The following is a 17,773-nucleotide window of genomic DNA, read 5'->3' as shown; positions in this document are numbered from 1 at the left end:
GGCTCTGCTACTTGTGGTGTGATCTTAGGTTGATTATTATTCTGAATTTTTTTTCTCACATATAAAATCTTGTTCTAAAATTTGTAAGTAAAACAATTTCAGTTGCAGGATACAAAATCAATATACCAAAATCAGTGTGTTTCTTCTATATACTAACAATGAACTATCAGAAAGAGAAATTAACAAAACAATCCCATTTTCAATAACATCAAAAAGAATAGAATTCTTAGGAATGTTTTTAACCAAGAAATGATTTATCTATACATGGAAAACTAAGACACAGGTGAAAAAAACTGAAGAAGACACAAATAAATGGAAAGATATTCTGCTCGTGGCCTGGAAGAATTAATATTATTAAATATCCGTACTACCCAAAGTGATCTACAGATTCAATGCAATTCCTATCAAAATTCCAATGGCATTTTTCACAGAGAAAAAACAATCCTAAAATTTGTATGGAACCACAAAAGACCCCAAATACCCAAAGCAGTCTTGAGGAAGAACAAATCTGGAAGCATCAGCCCAGTTTCAAAATATATTACAAAGCTGTAGTATCAAAACAGTATGGTATTGGCATAGAAACAGACATATAGATCAATGGAACAGAACAGAAAGCCCAGAAATAAAATCATGCATATATCATTATTTAACTTATAACAAAGTATAAAGAGAAGTATAAAGTATAAAGAGTATACAACGGGGGAAGAACAGTCTCTTCAATAAGTGGTATTTGGAAAACTCGATATTCACATGCAAATGAAGGAAACTGGACCCCTACCTTACACATACACAAAAGTCAACTCAAAATGGATCAAAGACTTGAATGTAAGATCTGAAACCATAAAGCTCCTGGAAGAAAACATAGCGGGTAAGTTCCTTGACATCAGTCCTGGCAATGATTTTTTGGATTTGACAACAAAAGCAAAAATAAACAACTGGTACTACATCAAATTAAAAAGCTTCTGCACAGCTGAGGAAATCATCACAAAATAAAAAGGTAACTACGGAATGGGAGAAAATATTTGCAAATCATATATCTGATAAGGAGTTAGTATCCAAAATATATAAAGAACTCATACAACTGAATAGCAAAAGACCAAATACTCCAATTTAAAAAATGGGCAGAGGAACTACATAGACATGTTTACAAAGAAGACATACAAATGGCCAAAAGACACATGAAAAGGTCCTCAACATCACTAATCATTGGGGAAATGCAAATCAAAACCACAATGAGCTATCATCACCTCACACCCGTTAGGATGGCTATCATCAAAAAGGCAAGAGACAGTAAGTGTTGGCAAGGATGTGGAAGAAAGGGAACCCTTGTGCACTGTTGATGGGAATGTAAACTGGTGCAGCCACTCTGGAAAACAGTAGGGAGGTTCCTCAAAAAATTAAAAATAGAACTACCATATGATCCAGCAATTCCACTTCTGGGTATGTATCCAAAAGAAATGAAAGCAGGATCTCGAAGAGATATCTACACTCCCATGTTCACTGCAGGCTTCTTCACAATAGCTAACATATGGAAACAATCTGAGTGTCTGTCAAAACATGAATGGGTAAAGAAGATGTGGTGTACATATATATATTTATAATGGAATATTGTTCAGCCACAAGAAAGAATGACATCCTGCCATTTGCAAAAATGTGGATGGGACTTGAGGGCATCATGCTAAGTGAAATAAGTCACACAGAAAAGGACAAATACTGTATGATATCACTTATAGGTGGAATCTACAAAAGGCAAACTCAAATGGAAATAGAGATTAGAATGTGGTTACCAGGGACTACGGGTGGGAAAAAGGAGCTGTTGGTCAGAGTATAAACTTCTAGTTATAAGGCAAGTTCTGGGGATCTAATGTAACTATGATTATTACAGTTAATAATACTGTGTTATATACTTTAAAGTTGCTAAGAGAGTAGATCTTAAATGTTCTCACCAGAAAAAAGAAATGGTAATTACGTGACGTGATGCAGGTGTTAGCTAATGCGCTGGTGGTAATCATTTTGCAAGATACAAGTGTACCAAGACGTTGCAGACCTCAAACTTACAGCATGTTCTATGTCAATCACATCTTGTAAAGCTGGAGAAAATTTAAAACTAAAATGTATACATAATGTATATGAAGCATATAAATGATGTATACAAAGCTGGCAGAGAAGATTTAGCACAGTGCCTGGCACATAGTAAATTCTTAACTACGACTATTACACCTCATCTATGTTCCCACAGCAACTAACAAGAATTCTAGTAAAACACCAAGGTTGTTGCCATCATTTCTATCTCTTTCACTAAACTATAGCACTTGGAACAAAGGGGTTATGCTATTTTCACTTTCGTATTACCAGCACCTTAGTATCCAGAGCACATGGCAGGTGGAATGAGTAATACAGTAATCATGAACCTGCCTGTTTCCATAACAACAATCTGTTGACATGGCCGAGAATTCTGATATCTCAATGTCCAAAGTCTAATTCTAAGACTTCCTCTTCAAACAAAAAGTAGAACACAAAAAGTTGTGGCCAAATCATACTGTTTTGTAGTTCTAGAAACATGATCATGGAAGCAACAGAAGCTACCAAAGATTTCTAAGCAAGGGAATAATATTGCCACATCTACATGTAGGTCACCTATCCAACAGGAGCCTGAGGGATGCCCTAGAATTGAAGCCAGAGTGATCAGCTAAGCAGCTACTGTGAAAGTCCATGCGAGAGAGAGGACCCAACACAGAGGAGAAACAGCAAACACAATGAAAAAGGGACCAGCCGGGGAGAGGTTCAAGTGGAAGACTTGGTAATTCATTATACACAAGCATTAAATGAGACAAAGCAATCAAGGATAGACCCAAGGTTTCTACTTGAGTGATGAAAGAAACAGGGATACCACTGGAAGTGGGGAACAAAGAAACATGGGCAGCAATGCAGGGGTGAAAACATATTGATCGTGCATCAGTCATAACGTGTAGGTGGATTCAGGGACATGCAGTAGAGCAGCTGGAGCTGAGGGAAAGGTCTGATGCTGGAGATAAAGATTTGGAAATAACCAGCAATAACCAGCATGTAAAAAATAGCTGAAGCCACAAAAATGGATTGTTATCATCCAGGGTAAACGTGCAGAATATAAATGTGTGACCAGAGTAACACTAATGAACTGTGGGGAGCACTTATATTTATAAAGTAGATGAAGGGGAAAAGGCTCTAGATTTAAAAAATAAAAGAGGGCCATGAAAGCCAAGGAAGAACATAATTTCAAGAGAGGGAGGTATAATACCAAGTGTTTAAAGAGAGTAAGAAGTACAATGAACACTAAAATGAGGAGATCGATTTTGGCAAACAGGGCTGATGACCTCATGAAAGTTTTAGGAGAGCAGATGGCATTGGACTGAAAAGTGATGGAGTATCGGCACACGAGCAGATGGATGGATCAATGAAGTAGAACAAAATTGACTGGAAGGTGAGGAAAGCTGTAAATTCAGACGACTCCTTTAAAGACCACAGCAGTAAAGGAAAGCAAAGGGCAGGACATTAGTTCAGAAAGAGTCAAAGCTGAGGACCAGGTATTTTAGGAGAGAAGTGACTGAAATCTTGGAAGATGGAGGGAAAAGAATCACTAGAGGAGAGGGACTCTGAGAGAGAGAGGTTAGATAAGTGACTAAAACATAAAACTCAAGTCCTAGAAAAGGAAGAGGATTAAAGAACATATGTCAAAGTTCTAGCCTTCGAGTTAAGGAGTGGAATCTCTTCCTCGGAACAGAAGGCAAGCAGGTGAGAGCAGTTAGAGAGGGATGCTGAGGCTTGTGTCTGATGGCCTTTATTTCCTCCATAAAGGAAGAGAAGCCTCGGTGTCTAACAGGTGGGAAGTGGGTGACACAGTTAAGTGTGGTCAAGGTTTTGATTAGCTCCTGCCCGCCTGCCGGGGATGGTAAAAGAAGGGGATGAGAGATTAGGTAAAGAATTACCCAAGTACACCAAGAGCCCAGCTGAGGATACAACTCTCACCCTCGTAATAAGCAGACTGAAGACTACGCAAGTACTCCCAAGAACGGGCAGGAGGAGGGACACACAGCTTGCGTCCCACGTTTCAAACGGGCAGGAGTTGCAGAGGGAGAGCAACAGAAAGAAGGAAGTAACGTGAGGCGCTGGTGAGGGACTAGTTGCAGTAATGACCACAGAAGGGAAGGGAATGTAATGGAAGAAAAGGCAGGAGCAGACGGAAGATTGAAGACCTGCGCGGAGGCTGAAGAGCAGGTTTGTGAGGACGGGAGAGGAATGAGGAGATGATGGCTGGAGGGTCTCTTCCGGATCAATTTCCAATCCTAGCTCGAGCCTCTCCAGGACAAACCGAAAACCAAAATCCTCTCAACCAACCTTTTATTTTTATTTATTTATTTTTTTTACAACTGGAAAACAACTGCACGGAGATATAATCCACAGCGACTACATTTCTTAAGCATTTGATCATTTGTGGATATTTCTATTATAATTAAAAATACACAATGGAAAACACTTTCATGCTTTTCATTGTTCACATTTTATTTTTTCTTTGAAGGGATTCCTACAAGTGAAATTACTGAATTAAAATATATAAACACAATGCTCTTGAATTATATTAGCAAGAGGAACACACTATTTTAGCCGTCCAGACTTCTCCCTCTATAAACTTTTAAATAGAAACAAGGTAATAATAGACACATTTTGTAACGTTTCTTTTTTTTAACTTAGTATTTTAAAACATCTTTCTATGTAGTACATTTTTATCTACCATATCTTTTTAAATGACTGCAGAGCAATCCATCTCATGACATGATCACTTATTTCACCAACCTCTTACCATTAAACATTTAGATTTCTTTTTTTGTTATGTAGATACTGCTGCACTAAACGTTTTTGTAATACATCTTTGCACAATGGCCTGATTATCTCCTTGTGAAAAAATTTATGTATGTGAAATTGCTGGGTTAAAGAGTATATATATTTTTAGGGCTTTTGATACATACTCCACACTGTTCTCCAGAAGAGTTACACCAGGTAATACTCCCACCTGTAGTATAAATGAGATGATCCAAGCCATGAATATCACTTTTCTTCATGATATCCGACGATCTTACATAGAGAGAAATCAGCAAACTTATTTTTAAATTTACATTATAAAAACTGTAAAAATCAATATTTTTCACGTATGTATAGGCCATTTACACAGGTTTCTGTGTGGAATTTCTCTTTATATCCTTTCTTGGTCCTTTTTTTTTTTTTTTTTTACACTGGGAGGTTCATGTTTCTGTGTATATTGGTAAGATCTAGCTATATATGAAAGAAATATTAATCATTTTGGGTGAACAGATATTAGAACTGTTTTTTCCCTGAGTCTGTCTTCTCATTTTGTGTTCATATTATGTACTAATAATGCTTTTTAATGTACTCAAATCTATCAATCTTTTCCTTTGGCAGGAGAAGCAGAGAAGAAAATAGGATTTCTTAAGAAGAAAAAACTGTCCTTCATTTTCCAAAGCTGTTTTCTCTGCTGTCCTTACTTATTTACCCAAATTGGAAACATGGTATGAATCAAAACAATCATTTCTGAAAGAAGGATTAATAACTTAGACTATATGGACATATAAGGGATTATAAAATGCTTTTTATTTTAATATTATGTTGGTGCCACTTACCTTCTTAAGAAAGCCTCTAATAAGAACATAAGAACTTATTTTCAAAGGAATTTCATTAAAGAGTGAAAATGAAAAACATAACATACATGCATCCTTGCAAATTTGGGATATGTCAAATGAATAAGAAGAACACACAAAAAAGTTCTGGAAAATCTTCAGATTTCTAAAGAACCAGGGCCTGCCACGTTATCACAGATGAGTGGCACCGATAAAGGAGTGTGGACTATGAAACAAACTCAGTAAGGGAGACGATACTTACTATTCCAGAACTAGGATCATTTCCGATGGCGTCTCATAGACTTCGTGTAAATTAATGACCCAAGGATCGTCCTGTGCTAGTTCAAGAACAGCAATTTCATGAATTATTTCTGTCCGACAATCTTGGCCTTTTCTTCTTTTTCTCATGAACTTTGCTGCAAATTCTTTTCCAGAATCTTTCTTTATACATTTCCTCACCACTGCAAATTTCCCCCTAGAATTCAACAAAACACATTCACTGTTAAAACTGACTTTTCAGAGATGATAAATTTTAATAAAATTTCCCAACAGTCATCAGTGGATATTCAAATTTAGGTCACATGCAATCATAAAAGTAGCAATATAGGGCTTCCCTGGTGGCGCAGTGGTTGAGAGTCTGCCTGCCGATGCAGGGGACATGGGTTCGTGCCCGGGTCCGGGAAGATCCCACATGCCGCGGAGCGGCTAGGCCCGTGAGCCATGGCAGCTGAGCCTGTGCGTCCGGAGCCTATGCTCCGCAGCGGGAGAGGCCAGGACAGTGAGAGGCCCGCGTACCGCAAAAAAAAAAAAAAAAAAAAAAAAAAAAAAGTAGCAATATAACTTGGGAAACACCTCTCAAATCAAATAAAATGTAATGTGTAAATCTGCAAGATTCATTCTTCTAAATACAGAACCAAATATTAAAGCCAATATTTTTTTGCAGCATTATATATAAATATAACTTAATTTTTCACACATTTATACATAAAAATGATTTAAATCTTAAAAAAGCCATTTGACTTTTTAAGAGAAACTGGTTATGAGAATTCTAAAATAATGAATTTCACTGTCACTAAGTGACTCTAAGAGGACACTATCACCTTCCAAAGTTACGAAAGTTAGGGATATCATTTATATGACATCATTTCAACTACTGCATCAGCTGGAAATGTCTAGTTTTCCTATAAAGACAGATACAACAAACATTACTTTGATACACTCCACTACCATGCTATTATACTAATAAACAAGTCACATGGGGGATACGTATAGCATATTGATTAAGGGATAAGGTCTGGAATTAGACAGATGTGGGCTTGAATCCCCAAAACGGCTCTGCCCGCTCACTTGATGCATAACCTTGAGCAATTTGTTTAACCTCTTATTTAAGAAAAATCTCATTTTCCTAATCTATAAAAGAGGACACAAACGGAATCTATTTTACAGCGCTGTTGTGAGAATTAAAGAATATAATACATGTCAATTGCTTAGCATGGTACTTGCCACATAGTAAGTACTCAAAAAAATATTAGTAATCAAACAAATCATTAAGTTGTAATAATCATCACCCATAAATATCCAATACTCAAGTTGGAAGGCAACTCAGAAATCATATAGTTTTTTTTTAACCTAGTGCCAAATGCCAAAGCCATGTCTTCTTTCAAACTGTGAGGTAGTCTTTTCCACTCCTGGGTGCATACTATTCTTAACAAGGCTTTCATTACAAGCCTAAACCTGGCTTCAAGTGAAGGGCTGTAGTCCTGGTCTTTTGCTGAGCAGTATAGAAGACCCCCCCATGACAGTCTATCAGGTACTGGACACAGCTAATCATTCCTCATCCCCTTAGGGCTCTGGGATCGCCTCACTGTCATGACTCATAGAACTGCTGGAAAAATGTGCCAACTGAACCTGAAGCAACTGTGCCAAGTATAATCTCATCAAAGTGTTACATGATTATTATTTTGCTGATGTTGGCACAATACAACTTAATATGCCTTTAAAAACACTTGACAGGTTTTCCATATTTCATAAATAAAATAAACGACCTAGATCTTTTTCCTCTTGGATTTTTTCAAGCCAGCGTCCTCATACTATGGTTTAAAAATATATTTTAAAAATTTCGATGCATGGCTTTAATTTGCTCTGTTAAATTCTACTTTCTAGGTTTGGGCCCGGCATTTTAGACTACTGATGTAATTTTGAGGACTAATTCTTCCTTCTTAGCTACTGCTAACCATGATTTTCATGCCCTCTGTAGTTCTGTTATACCATCAGCAATAAAAATGTTACATGAAAAAATCCTTAGGCACAGCCCTACGGATGTTCAATTAGGTGGCAATCTACCTAATAGCACCTTAATTCAGAACAAAGTTCTCTGTGTTCAACAGAAACGTGAAAGACTTTTCCAGATTACTAGAGATTAAACAATAAACTATGCATTACAGACTAACACCTCTTTTTATTTTATGCCACAAAATCATTAGGCTAATAACATCTCCACTGAATTTTAAAAAGTTCCTAATGATCTTTGGATTCCTTTAAGGAAGAGGAAAAAATCATCAATGGTTTGATTTTTTTATACCTATATTTCTGAAGTTTCAAAAGAAGAGAAAAAAGAGAAAGCCTATTTTGTAAAAAAAAAACTGACCAACATAATTGACAACAAGCGTCTTGCTATTAAATTAGAAATGGCTGGGTTGAACTACCCTCAAAGTACTCCCACATGAAACACAGATATCTATTGCTACCATATCTAACATTCAAGGCAACAGTACTGCGTAGTAGTAAAATACTACTTCTTACCTATCTGGCCTGAAGGTATATTTCCAAAGACCAGACACTCAACAGAGAAAAGGATCCCACAGGTCACTAACCTGTGAACTCTGGGAATCCTTGCTACAGAAGAACCATTGCTTAATTCAGGGGCCAGAGGCAAACACAGGGGAGAGACCTAAACTTACCTGATGTCTGTGGCCAGGCACCCATTTCTTTGGGTCACCACAGTAGGTCCCACGGCTCTCCTCCCACTCCAATCACTACTCTTGACACCACCTTTGTTTTCGAGGAAGCATTCCTCATGGCTGCAGGTCTACCCTTTTCTTTCCCCCGTATCACACACTATACTGGGAGTGGGCAAACTTTTCTGTAAAGGGCCAGACAGCAAATATTTTTGGTTTTGCTGGCCAGACAGTCTGATCACTACTGTTCAAGTCTGCTGTTGTAGAGTGAAAGCAGCTGGAGACAACAGGTAAATGAATGGGGGTGGCTGGGTTTAAAAAAAAAAAACACTTTACCAACACAAAATGTGAATTTCACATAGTTTCCATATCATTAAATATGACTTTTCTTTTGACTTTTTTCAATCATTTAAAAATGTAAAAATCATTCTATATAGCTGGCGAGCTTTACAAAAACAGGCAGCCAGCAGTAGGCTGCCAACCCGTGCACTATTCCACGTTGAAGGAAACTCTTCTGCCATTCTGATACTGCACACCACTGAAACTGACAGCAAGGCAGCAGATCACAAGGGTTTGAGGAAACGCGCACTGCCTTCATCTCTGAATGACTGGGAGGGGAGCCCTTAAAACTCCTCAGAGTCAGAAGATGAAACGAGGTTTCCGGGAACTGTTCTTTCTGTAGAGCCACGGCAGCACACAGAACTGTGAGACTCAGCCGTCAAGGTGGGTGGTCCTAGTGAACACACTAAGAATGAACACTGTCCCAGTGTCCCTAAATTCCACACCCACAGGGGCTCTAGTATGCATGCTTTACCACAACTTCATGGTAAAAACTGTGATTGTACCTCAACTCTAAGGTACTGAGGGCTCTCCAAAGCATGAAATAAATAACGTTTCTCTGACACCAGGGGTCACAGTTACATGCAGAGGCTTGAGACTGATGAGCTTCAAAGGGCACCATCTACTTTCTTTGTTGACTTGCCCGAAATTCTTCCCAGATTACATCGTTGTTACAGTTTTCCGAGCTCTTCACTCATTTCACAAACATCTATAGTTCACTCTTATACACTAAACTGAGAACTTAGATTTTCATTACTCATTTTTTTTGGGGGGGGGGGAATATCAGAAATGAATACATTTCAGAACTCAATGATAACCCATTCCAGGGTGGTAAGAAAGGAAGGATAAACAATGATAACAACAGGAAGTGACATTTTGAGTCAGACCCACCAGTCTAAGCTTCCTCAGAACAAGGGCTGGGCTTTACCAGGGCCCAATGGGTAGAGCTTGGGAAGGCACAGCGGGGACCTGTAGGCAGGTATGACACGCTAAGGAGTTTGTGCTTTATTTCTCCGGGTAAAAATGGGCACCTATGAGAATTTTTTAAGTACGGTAAATGTTTTAAAAGGTAGGTCTGAGAGTTATTGTGAAGTGTTAACTAGAAACTAGGGAAGCCAAGAAAATAATTCAAGGTAAGGGGTCTGAACGGAAGTACCAGCAGTGGAGGCTGGGAAGAGAGAATGCATTTACAAGACATTCAAGGTCAAGATCCGTGAGCACTTCCTGACATGCTGAGTTGCAGGCAGAGATGAGGGCAGAAGGGAAAGGTGGAAGTAGAAGATGACTTGGAGTTTTTTAACCTGGGTACTGGGTGATGTGGTACCATCCACTGAGAGGAAGATTAGAAGAATGATAACGGATTTGCGGGGGAGGGGGACGAGGGAGGGGGAGTGTTAGGTTTTGGATGGGAGAAGTTTGAGGTGCTTTTCTCTGTAAAGAGAACTTCATTTACTAGATGGATTCCAAATATAAATTCCAGTGTTGGGTTGCCACACAAAGGTGAACAGATAATACAATATATAAGGTTCAGGCAAAGATAAAAAACTGTAGATGCTAATTTGAGTGGTATATAGAAGAAGCAAAATCAAAGTGACCTCTGAGGTTCCAGGTTTGATTCTATAATAGATTACAGTAAAGTGCTTTGTTTCTCCCTGTATTCTATTAAAGTTGGTCTGACATATTAGAATTTGTTGCCCTAAGACTGTCTCCTTGGCTGGAGGATGAGTTCCAGGAACATGGCCTCTTATTCATCTTTGCATCTCCATGTATAGAGCCCCGCACATGGCAGGTGCTCAAATATGACATCAGATAACACCTTGAGTACATACACTGTTCATGCTATTTTGTTAAAGAAAAGTTCTATGGCAACTTAACCTCATAAGGTTTAATATTTTAGCCACAATGGACTACTTGCCTTTCTCTTTTTCATTGCATTTTTCTGCACTGTGCTTATTTGTTTTCTTGCCAATGGCTGGAGTATCTTTCATCACTACCAGTAGTAAAATTCCACCCGTTCTTTCAGGCCCAGCTCAAATGTTATTTTCCCCATAAGATTTTCCCATGTGGCATGTCAGCTTGCCTATAAAGGGAGCAGTGACTGATTTGTTAGACTTGGGAATAATTTCCAGAGCCTACCAACGAGCCTTATGTGCTCAATATGCAAGTACAGTATTTGCTTAATAGCACTGGGGTTATGCCTTAAGTGCAAAGAAGTTCCGTTCAAGAAAGACCTAGAAAAGATCTGTCTTCCTTACCTCTGAAAGGAAAACAACAAAAAACAAACTATCTGCTGACCCTAAGTGTAAAAATCAGTGAGTCCATCAGATCAGACATTGACATAAGTGACAAGAACAGGTAAGGCTTTAAAAGCCAGACTCAGTTTTAAATTCTGCCTGGTAACTGTAATCTTGGGCACTTTGCTCAAGCTTTCTGAGTCTTAGATTGCTCACCTGTAAAATGAGGTTGATGGCACTAAGCTCGCAGGGTAGTGAACACTAAACAAAATGACATCTCCAAAGTGTGTAGCATCCAGCAAATGATCAGTAATCAGTACACAGCAGCTATTTTTATTGTTTGGGGCATTAATTTCAGATCTATGATAATTTGTAAAAAAAATAATCATACAGAACAGAGGAGTTTTAGAGGTGATCTAATTTGAACTCTCTACTTGATGCATAAATTCCCTCTATAAGTCGGGTTCCTTCTTCTCTTCCTGAACAGGTGAATCAATGACTGTAACTACTTAACTTTCTAATGCACTTGGTTCAATAATCAGATTTTATAAAATTTTGTTATTGTAGTTTTGTAAAGAGGCTGAAATTCATTAAATCCTTAAGTTTATGTACTTTCTAAATTTAATTTTTATTTTATGTTGGACTATAGTTGAGGGTTTATGTATTTTAAATTAAGATTTTACTTTTAACACTGTAAGCCCCAACTTTTCAAAATTAAAACAGTTGACTTAATGAAGCATCTGCCTTAGAGCAGGAGCCATATTTCCTAAGTAATGTCTGCTGCTGAATCACAAACATAGCCAACTGTTTTTACCCATCCAAAAATACTGGATTATCCAAAACTGGAAATATTTTTCAAACTAATTTTAAACTGCCAAGAAATCTTAAATAACAGTTTTCCTAAAACAAGGTGCAATTTCTACATGGATAGTATTATTTAACAAGGGTCTTTATTTCTAAAGAAACTGCAGCTTACAATTTATGGCATATGCTTAAGTAGCTGTAAGGTACTAAACCTGAAGCCATTACCTACAGACAGGAATCTAGGTAAAGGACACCCACCTCCTGAAACACATCCACCTGTGCATCCCCTTCGAACATCCTCGAACATCCTCTAATTCTCTGATAAAAATCCTTCCTTGTTTTTGTTACTCCCAACCGCTCTGAGGATAATGAGGTAGGACGTCCCTGTCTACCATAAGGCCCGGCTGAGACAGGCTGGGACCTGGGACCCTTCACCTGAGTGCTTGCACCTGGACAAACATCTCCTCAAGCCATAGAATACAAAGAAACTCTAAGGGACTAAGAACAATTGCACGCATGCGCAGGTGCGGTCATTTATGAACAATAAGATACAAAAAAGCCACAGACCAACTGCCACTTCTGAGAAGCTGCGAGCAAAAGGGCTGCATGCGATCCCTGCACACAGCACCAGCAAGGGGGTGAGCAGATCACCGAAGCCTCCCTTCGACCCCGACCCAGCCATCGGCCCCCACCCTCACCCCATTGAAGGGACCAGCTCCGCCCCGCCCCCCCCCCTTTGGGGAGCGAGCAAGGGCACCTGCTTCTTGTTTTCGCTCCCTTCTGCTGCAGCACGGAGTCCCAGTAAAGCCTTGCCTGGAATGCTCCTCTGGCCTCTTATCCATTGCTATTGATTAAAGAGTCCAAGGACCCAGGTGGAACCGGGGAGGGAAGCATATGACACCGAAGCTGGGCAGGGTTTGCTCCAATTTGGAACTCATTAACCTGTCCTCTCATAAAAACGATGGGAAATTGCTTTAGCCACAAGATAGACTACGGATTGTTCTTTGAGAAACATCTGTGGTATAAATGGAAGTGATTTCAGAGTCCCAGCTCAGGTGATTCTCACAAGACTCAATCTATCTGTGTCTTGATTTTCTCATCCGAAAAAGGGGACTTCCCAAACCTGCTTGTGATGAGAAGTAAATGAGATCATGCAAGTGAAAGCACCTGTAAAACTGTATAGCCCCTATACATTTATGAAGGACCCGTTCCAGCAGAGAACTCAGATTTATACCTTTTTTCCCCCCACAGGAAACATCAACTACGAGTATGTAATAATATAAAAAACAAAAGACGTTCCTTTGGCTTTAAAGGTCTCTTTTTTCTTAAGATAAAATGTATGAGTATGTCAAAAAATGTTCAAGTTGAGGACTAGCCAAATCATTTGATGTGGAATTAGTATAATTTAAAATTCCTGGAAACATTTTTCTGTTCCTACACTATCGGTTAGAACTCGAGAAGTCAACACTTTGAAAAAAATTCTCAGAACTCAAGGTCATGGCTCCTGTGCCTCGCGTCATTACTGTGGTTTCCACTGGCACCTGTCCTGCCTCAGAGAAAGGTAACAAGCCTCAGGAATAATAAGTCAAGCTTCCAGCAATAAAAGCAAATTTTACATCATATATTTACCCACATTTAGGTTGCCATGGACTCTGCTGGAGATATGAAAGAAATGTGACATTTCTTAAAATAATCAACATTACATACTTTCATTACTATGGAATCAATATCGACCACTTAAAATGTTTTCGCCAAACAACCACTGCACTGAAAGCTTTATATTTCTGTAAGATAAAATAATGGGAACTCCCAAAAGAACTGTTTCTGTGTTTGAACAGTTAGCTCTTCACACCTCTTCAACATTTTCCACTAAATGAAAGGTCATAGAACAAAATGAATAGATCTTTGTTTCTCATACCACATCGTTAAAATACAACATGAGTAATTTTTAAGTTCTGTATCAGCATGAGATCGATTCGTTGTATCAGAAATGCAACCAGAGTTAAGAGTTGGAAAAAGATGCAACTTTTCTATCTTACTACAGAAAGGAATACACATAAACACACTTCATTATGTCAAAACTAAAAGACACAGGCAAAACTTATAAACCTTAAACAAAGAGAGCTTCTAACACAAAACAGCTTTTACTTCCTGAGACTTCTGAACAGTTCTCTTGTCTTTTGGAATGAGGTTTTATTACTTTTGCAACAGACAAGAAGTATTTTGAGGTCGTGCACGTTTTCCTGTTTTTGCCTTTTGGTTACATGTAAAATACCATTCACTGAGCTACACAATGAATTGCATTTTTTGAGTGCACCCCGGAAGCTAAGTACAGCCTTTATGCTACAGATGTTTTTAATTTATTTAGTTCTCGCAACAACTCTATGAGGCTATCAATGGTTAGGTAATTTACTCAGGTGCACGTAACTAGTAAGTAAAGAGCCAAGACTCAACTGACTCCAAAGTCCATGTTCCTGACCACTGCATTACACTTCTCCGTGATGAAAAGAGAATCAAAAAGAAACAAATACATTCGTTTTCGTTTTCAGTTTTAGGCTCTCATATCAAGTATCTATCTAACTTCATTGTTCTGCTGCTTCAGGAATTATTACTTATGTAAAGAAATTTATATAGGAAGAGATATGTAGAAGATGTCATAACCTTCAAACAAACACACTTTATAGGCGAGCTAATTTTATAATAGAGAATAAAATGAAAGTTAAAACATTCCCGGAGGAATTGTCACACAGCTGGTAGGGCGCAAATCAACTTTTTTTCAGATTAAATAATTTATCGCAAAGTCTACAAGACAGTGCTTGCCACCTGAAGACATTTCAGTTTTGTAATATGTTCTCGTTTTGTGGAATGAAGCCAGACAACCAAACAACGGAGAGTCCTAGTGTTCCTTCTTCAAGAAATCAGGGTTACTTCAGAATGTCTGGAATTTTGACCAATTAGAACACCTACATGAGTCAGTAGCTGTTTACCTCTTCCTTTGTCATAAAGTGTGCACAGATCAAGTTAATTAGCGCCTAGCACAGTGAAGTAAAGCTTGTCCCAGAAAGATGTTTCTCCTTGTAACATTTGGAATAAATAAGACACTTTTAAGGTAGGTTTCCTCGCCAAAAAAACTATTTCTAAAAGTTACCTTAATATTTGTAAGGCAGCTTGTTTTTAACATTGTAATCACTGTTACAAGGACTTCGTTTTCCAAGAGCCCCAGGTGAAGGCTGTTATAATTGTCAGGCCCTTTCCCCATTACAACATGGTGCGGTTTTGCAACCATGTGCTATGTGCCAGGCCCAGTGGCTTGTGCTTTACAGCCACCGCATCTTCACGACACCTCTGACGGAGACACTGTCACTATGCTGATTTTATGGGTGGGAAACGAGAGGCTGGGGCGTCTAAGTCACCGTCCAAAGGCACACAGAGCAAGCAGAGTGGGGATCTGAGCTCGGGTCTGGCCCCAAAAAGCCTGTGCTTTTGACAACTTCTCCAACTGTTCTCAAGGAAAAAGGGAGTCGGTCCCCAAACCCCTATCACACTCTTGGACCTCTCTTCAACGTACAAGATGTAAAGGATCCAAACAGCCTCCACCTTGTGCAATTTTAAAGAGAGACCGAGTTCTAAGCCCTCCCGACCCCTACAGAGCAAGAGTGGGGAGGGGAAGAGAAGGCAAGGGCCGGTTTTCAGCAGAGAAAGAGTCAGACGAGGGCCCGGAGCCCACAAGTGAAACCGATATGAACTTAAATGGCGCAGGGACCTCAACATTTCAGAACGAAAGCAGCACAAACCCAAGAAACCGCAACTGAAGTCAGCAGGAGGCGGCTGACTGAAGTCCGCCCAGCGCTGGTGCAAAGGAAGCTGTCACGCTCGGCGTTCTGCTCTCTGCTCTGTCACAGCCGCAGAGGGAGAAGCAGGAACCCACAAGTTCCAGGGGCAAAACCAGAGCTGCTTTCACACCTCTGCTCTGGCTTCAGACTCGCCGCCGCGGGTAAAGGTTCGCAGCGTGGTTCCCATGCCGTCTCGTTAAGTTACCGAGCCAAGGACCACAGAGGCCGAAAGGCCCGGAGCAGAGGAAGGGGTCAAGGTTCTCGGGGACCCGAGCGGGAGACTTTCTCACGGCCGCTACCCAGGGTACAGCACACGCCGGCGGAGCGCGTCGGCTCGGGGGACGCGGCGCGCGCAAGGGTGGCCGGGGGGGGCCCTACCGCCCTAATCGCCGCCCGCACCCAGGTCTGTGCCCGGTTCCGGCGCGCTATCTGCCCCCGCCGGCCTCCCGCACTTATCTGCTCCCCGCCCGCCCGGCCCTCGCCCGCCTCACCTGCCCAGCGCCCGGCCCGGGCTCAGGCTGTAGGCATCCTGGAAGGGCTCGGTGCACACCGCGGTGCGGATCTCCGTCAGCAGCCCGCGAGGCGGGGGCGGCAGCCGGCGCGGTGTGCTCAGACCCCGGCCGACGCGACCCGAGCCGGGGGCGGCGGCCGGGGAAGAGCCGCCGCTGCCCGGCCTCTCCAGAGGAATCATGGCGCTCGGGCGCTCTTTCGTTCCGGCAGCCCGGCTCGCTCGGAGCTGCCAGCGGGTCACGGCCCCGCCTCCAGCTACCTCGAGAACGTCTGAAGAGACCAACCGCTCTCCCTCGCTCCGCGCACAGAGTGCCGCCAGCTGCCTCCCGGCCGCCCGCCTTCTAGTCGTCCGGTCCCGCCCCGCGCTCGGCCCTGCCCCTCCCCTCCCCTCGGCCCCTGCTGAGCTTCCGCGGGGCCGGAGCGCCGCGTGCTTCACGCGCGCCCTCTGCAGCAGAGGGGGAGAAGGTGCAGCCTGGCGGGCGGCCTCGGGGTGGGCCCGGGCAGTCTGCAGGCGACCAACAGCACCACCCTTCTAGTTGGAGGACCCATTGCATCAGCCAGTTACGCACCTGCTGAGCATTAGAGAGTTGCAAACCTGAGCCCTCCGTTAATGAAAGGCGTAGGAGCTGCCAGCCAGAGCTTCACGATCCCTTCCCTTGGGCGGGTCAGGAGGGGCGATGAGACTCAGGTCAGGGCTGCTGTACAGCACGCGGAAGCTGCCCGGGGCAGCTGGTTCCTTCCCACGTTGAGAAGAGGACGCGGAGGCAAGAGGTGGATAAGTATTTTTAAGCTCTCACACCAGCCCTATGAAACAGGCACTATTATACTGTCTGCAGTCTTCTCTATATTTAACTTTCGAGGTGCTCTCATCCGGTCTTGTGGCTTTAATTACATCCGTATGCTCATGACTACAAAATTTTTATCTCCAGCTTCCAACCATTCTCTGAACTTCGGACTCATATATTCAAGTATACAGTTGGCATCACCAGTTAGATGCCAAATTAGCATCTCAAACGTAACGAGCAAAAGTCAGGTCCGGATCATCCTTCACAAATGCACTCCTGCCCAGTTTCCCCACCTCGGTAAATGTAGCTCCATCCTTCTGGTGGTTCAGGGCAACAACCTTGGCGTCAGCACTGACTCCTCTCTTTCTCTCATACCCTCATCCAATTTATAAGTAAATCCTCTTGGCTTTACCTTCAAAATATATCCAGAATCATTTCCACATGACCACAATTAGCATTATCTCTTGTCTGGATTATTGTGATAACTCGCTACCTGGATTGCCTGCTTCCATCCTTCTCCCTCCCCAATTCCACACAGTTTATTTTCAAGGCAACCAGAGTGATCTTTTTAAAGTCTAAATCAGATCATGTCACTGCTCTGCTCGGAGTTTTGCGAAGATGAGCTAGTCTACTTGTGATCAA

At 41.3% G+C, this 17,773-nt stretch overlaps 1 protein-coding gene across 1 annotated transcript in view; it reads right to left on the bottom strand.

The window, feature by feature from the left end:
• The window catches only part of STK17A (serine/threonine kinase 17a), a 38,596-nt gene extending 21,971 nt beyond the window's left edge, over window positions 1–16,625 (bottom strand). Inside the window, exons 1-2 of the mRNA XM_079710892.1 lie at window positions 16,328–16,625; window positions 5,932–6,144 (exon numbers count right to left, since the gene is read on the bottom strand). Of these exons, the coding sequence (XP_079567018.1) occupies window positions 5,932–6,144; window positions 16,328–16,527 (413 nt within the window). The 5' untranslated portion in view covers window positions 16,528–16,625. The remainder of the gene's footprint in view (window positions 1–5,931; window positions 6,145–16,327) is intronic.
• Between the last annotated feature and the right edge of the window lie 1,148 nt (window positions 16,626–17,773).

Source organism: Hyperoodon ampullatus (assembly GCF_949752795.1).
Source record: "Hyperoodon ampullatus genome assembly, chromosome: 9".
Taxonomy (NCBI): Eukaryota; Metazoa; Chordata; class Mammalia; order Artiodactyla; family Ziphiidae; genus Hyperoodon; species Hyperoodon ampullatus.
This window is presented reverse-complemented; position numbering and strand designations above follow the sequence as displayed.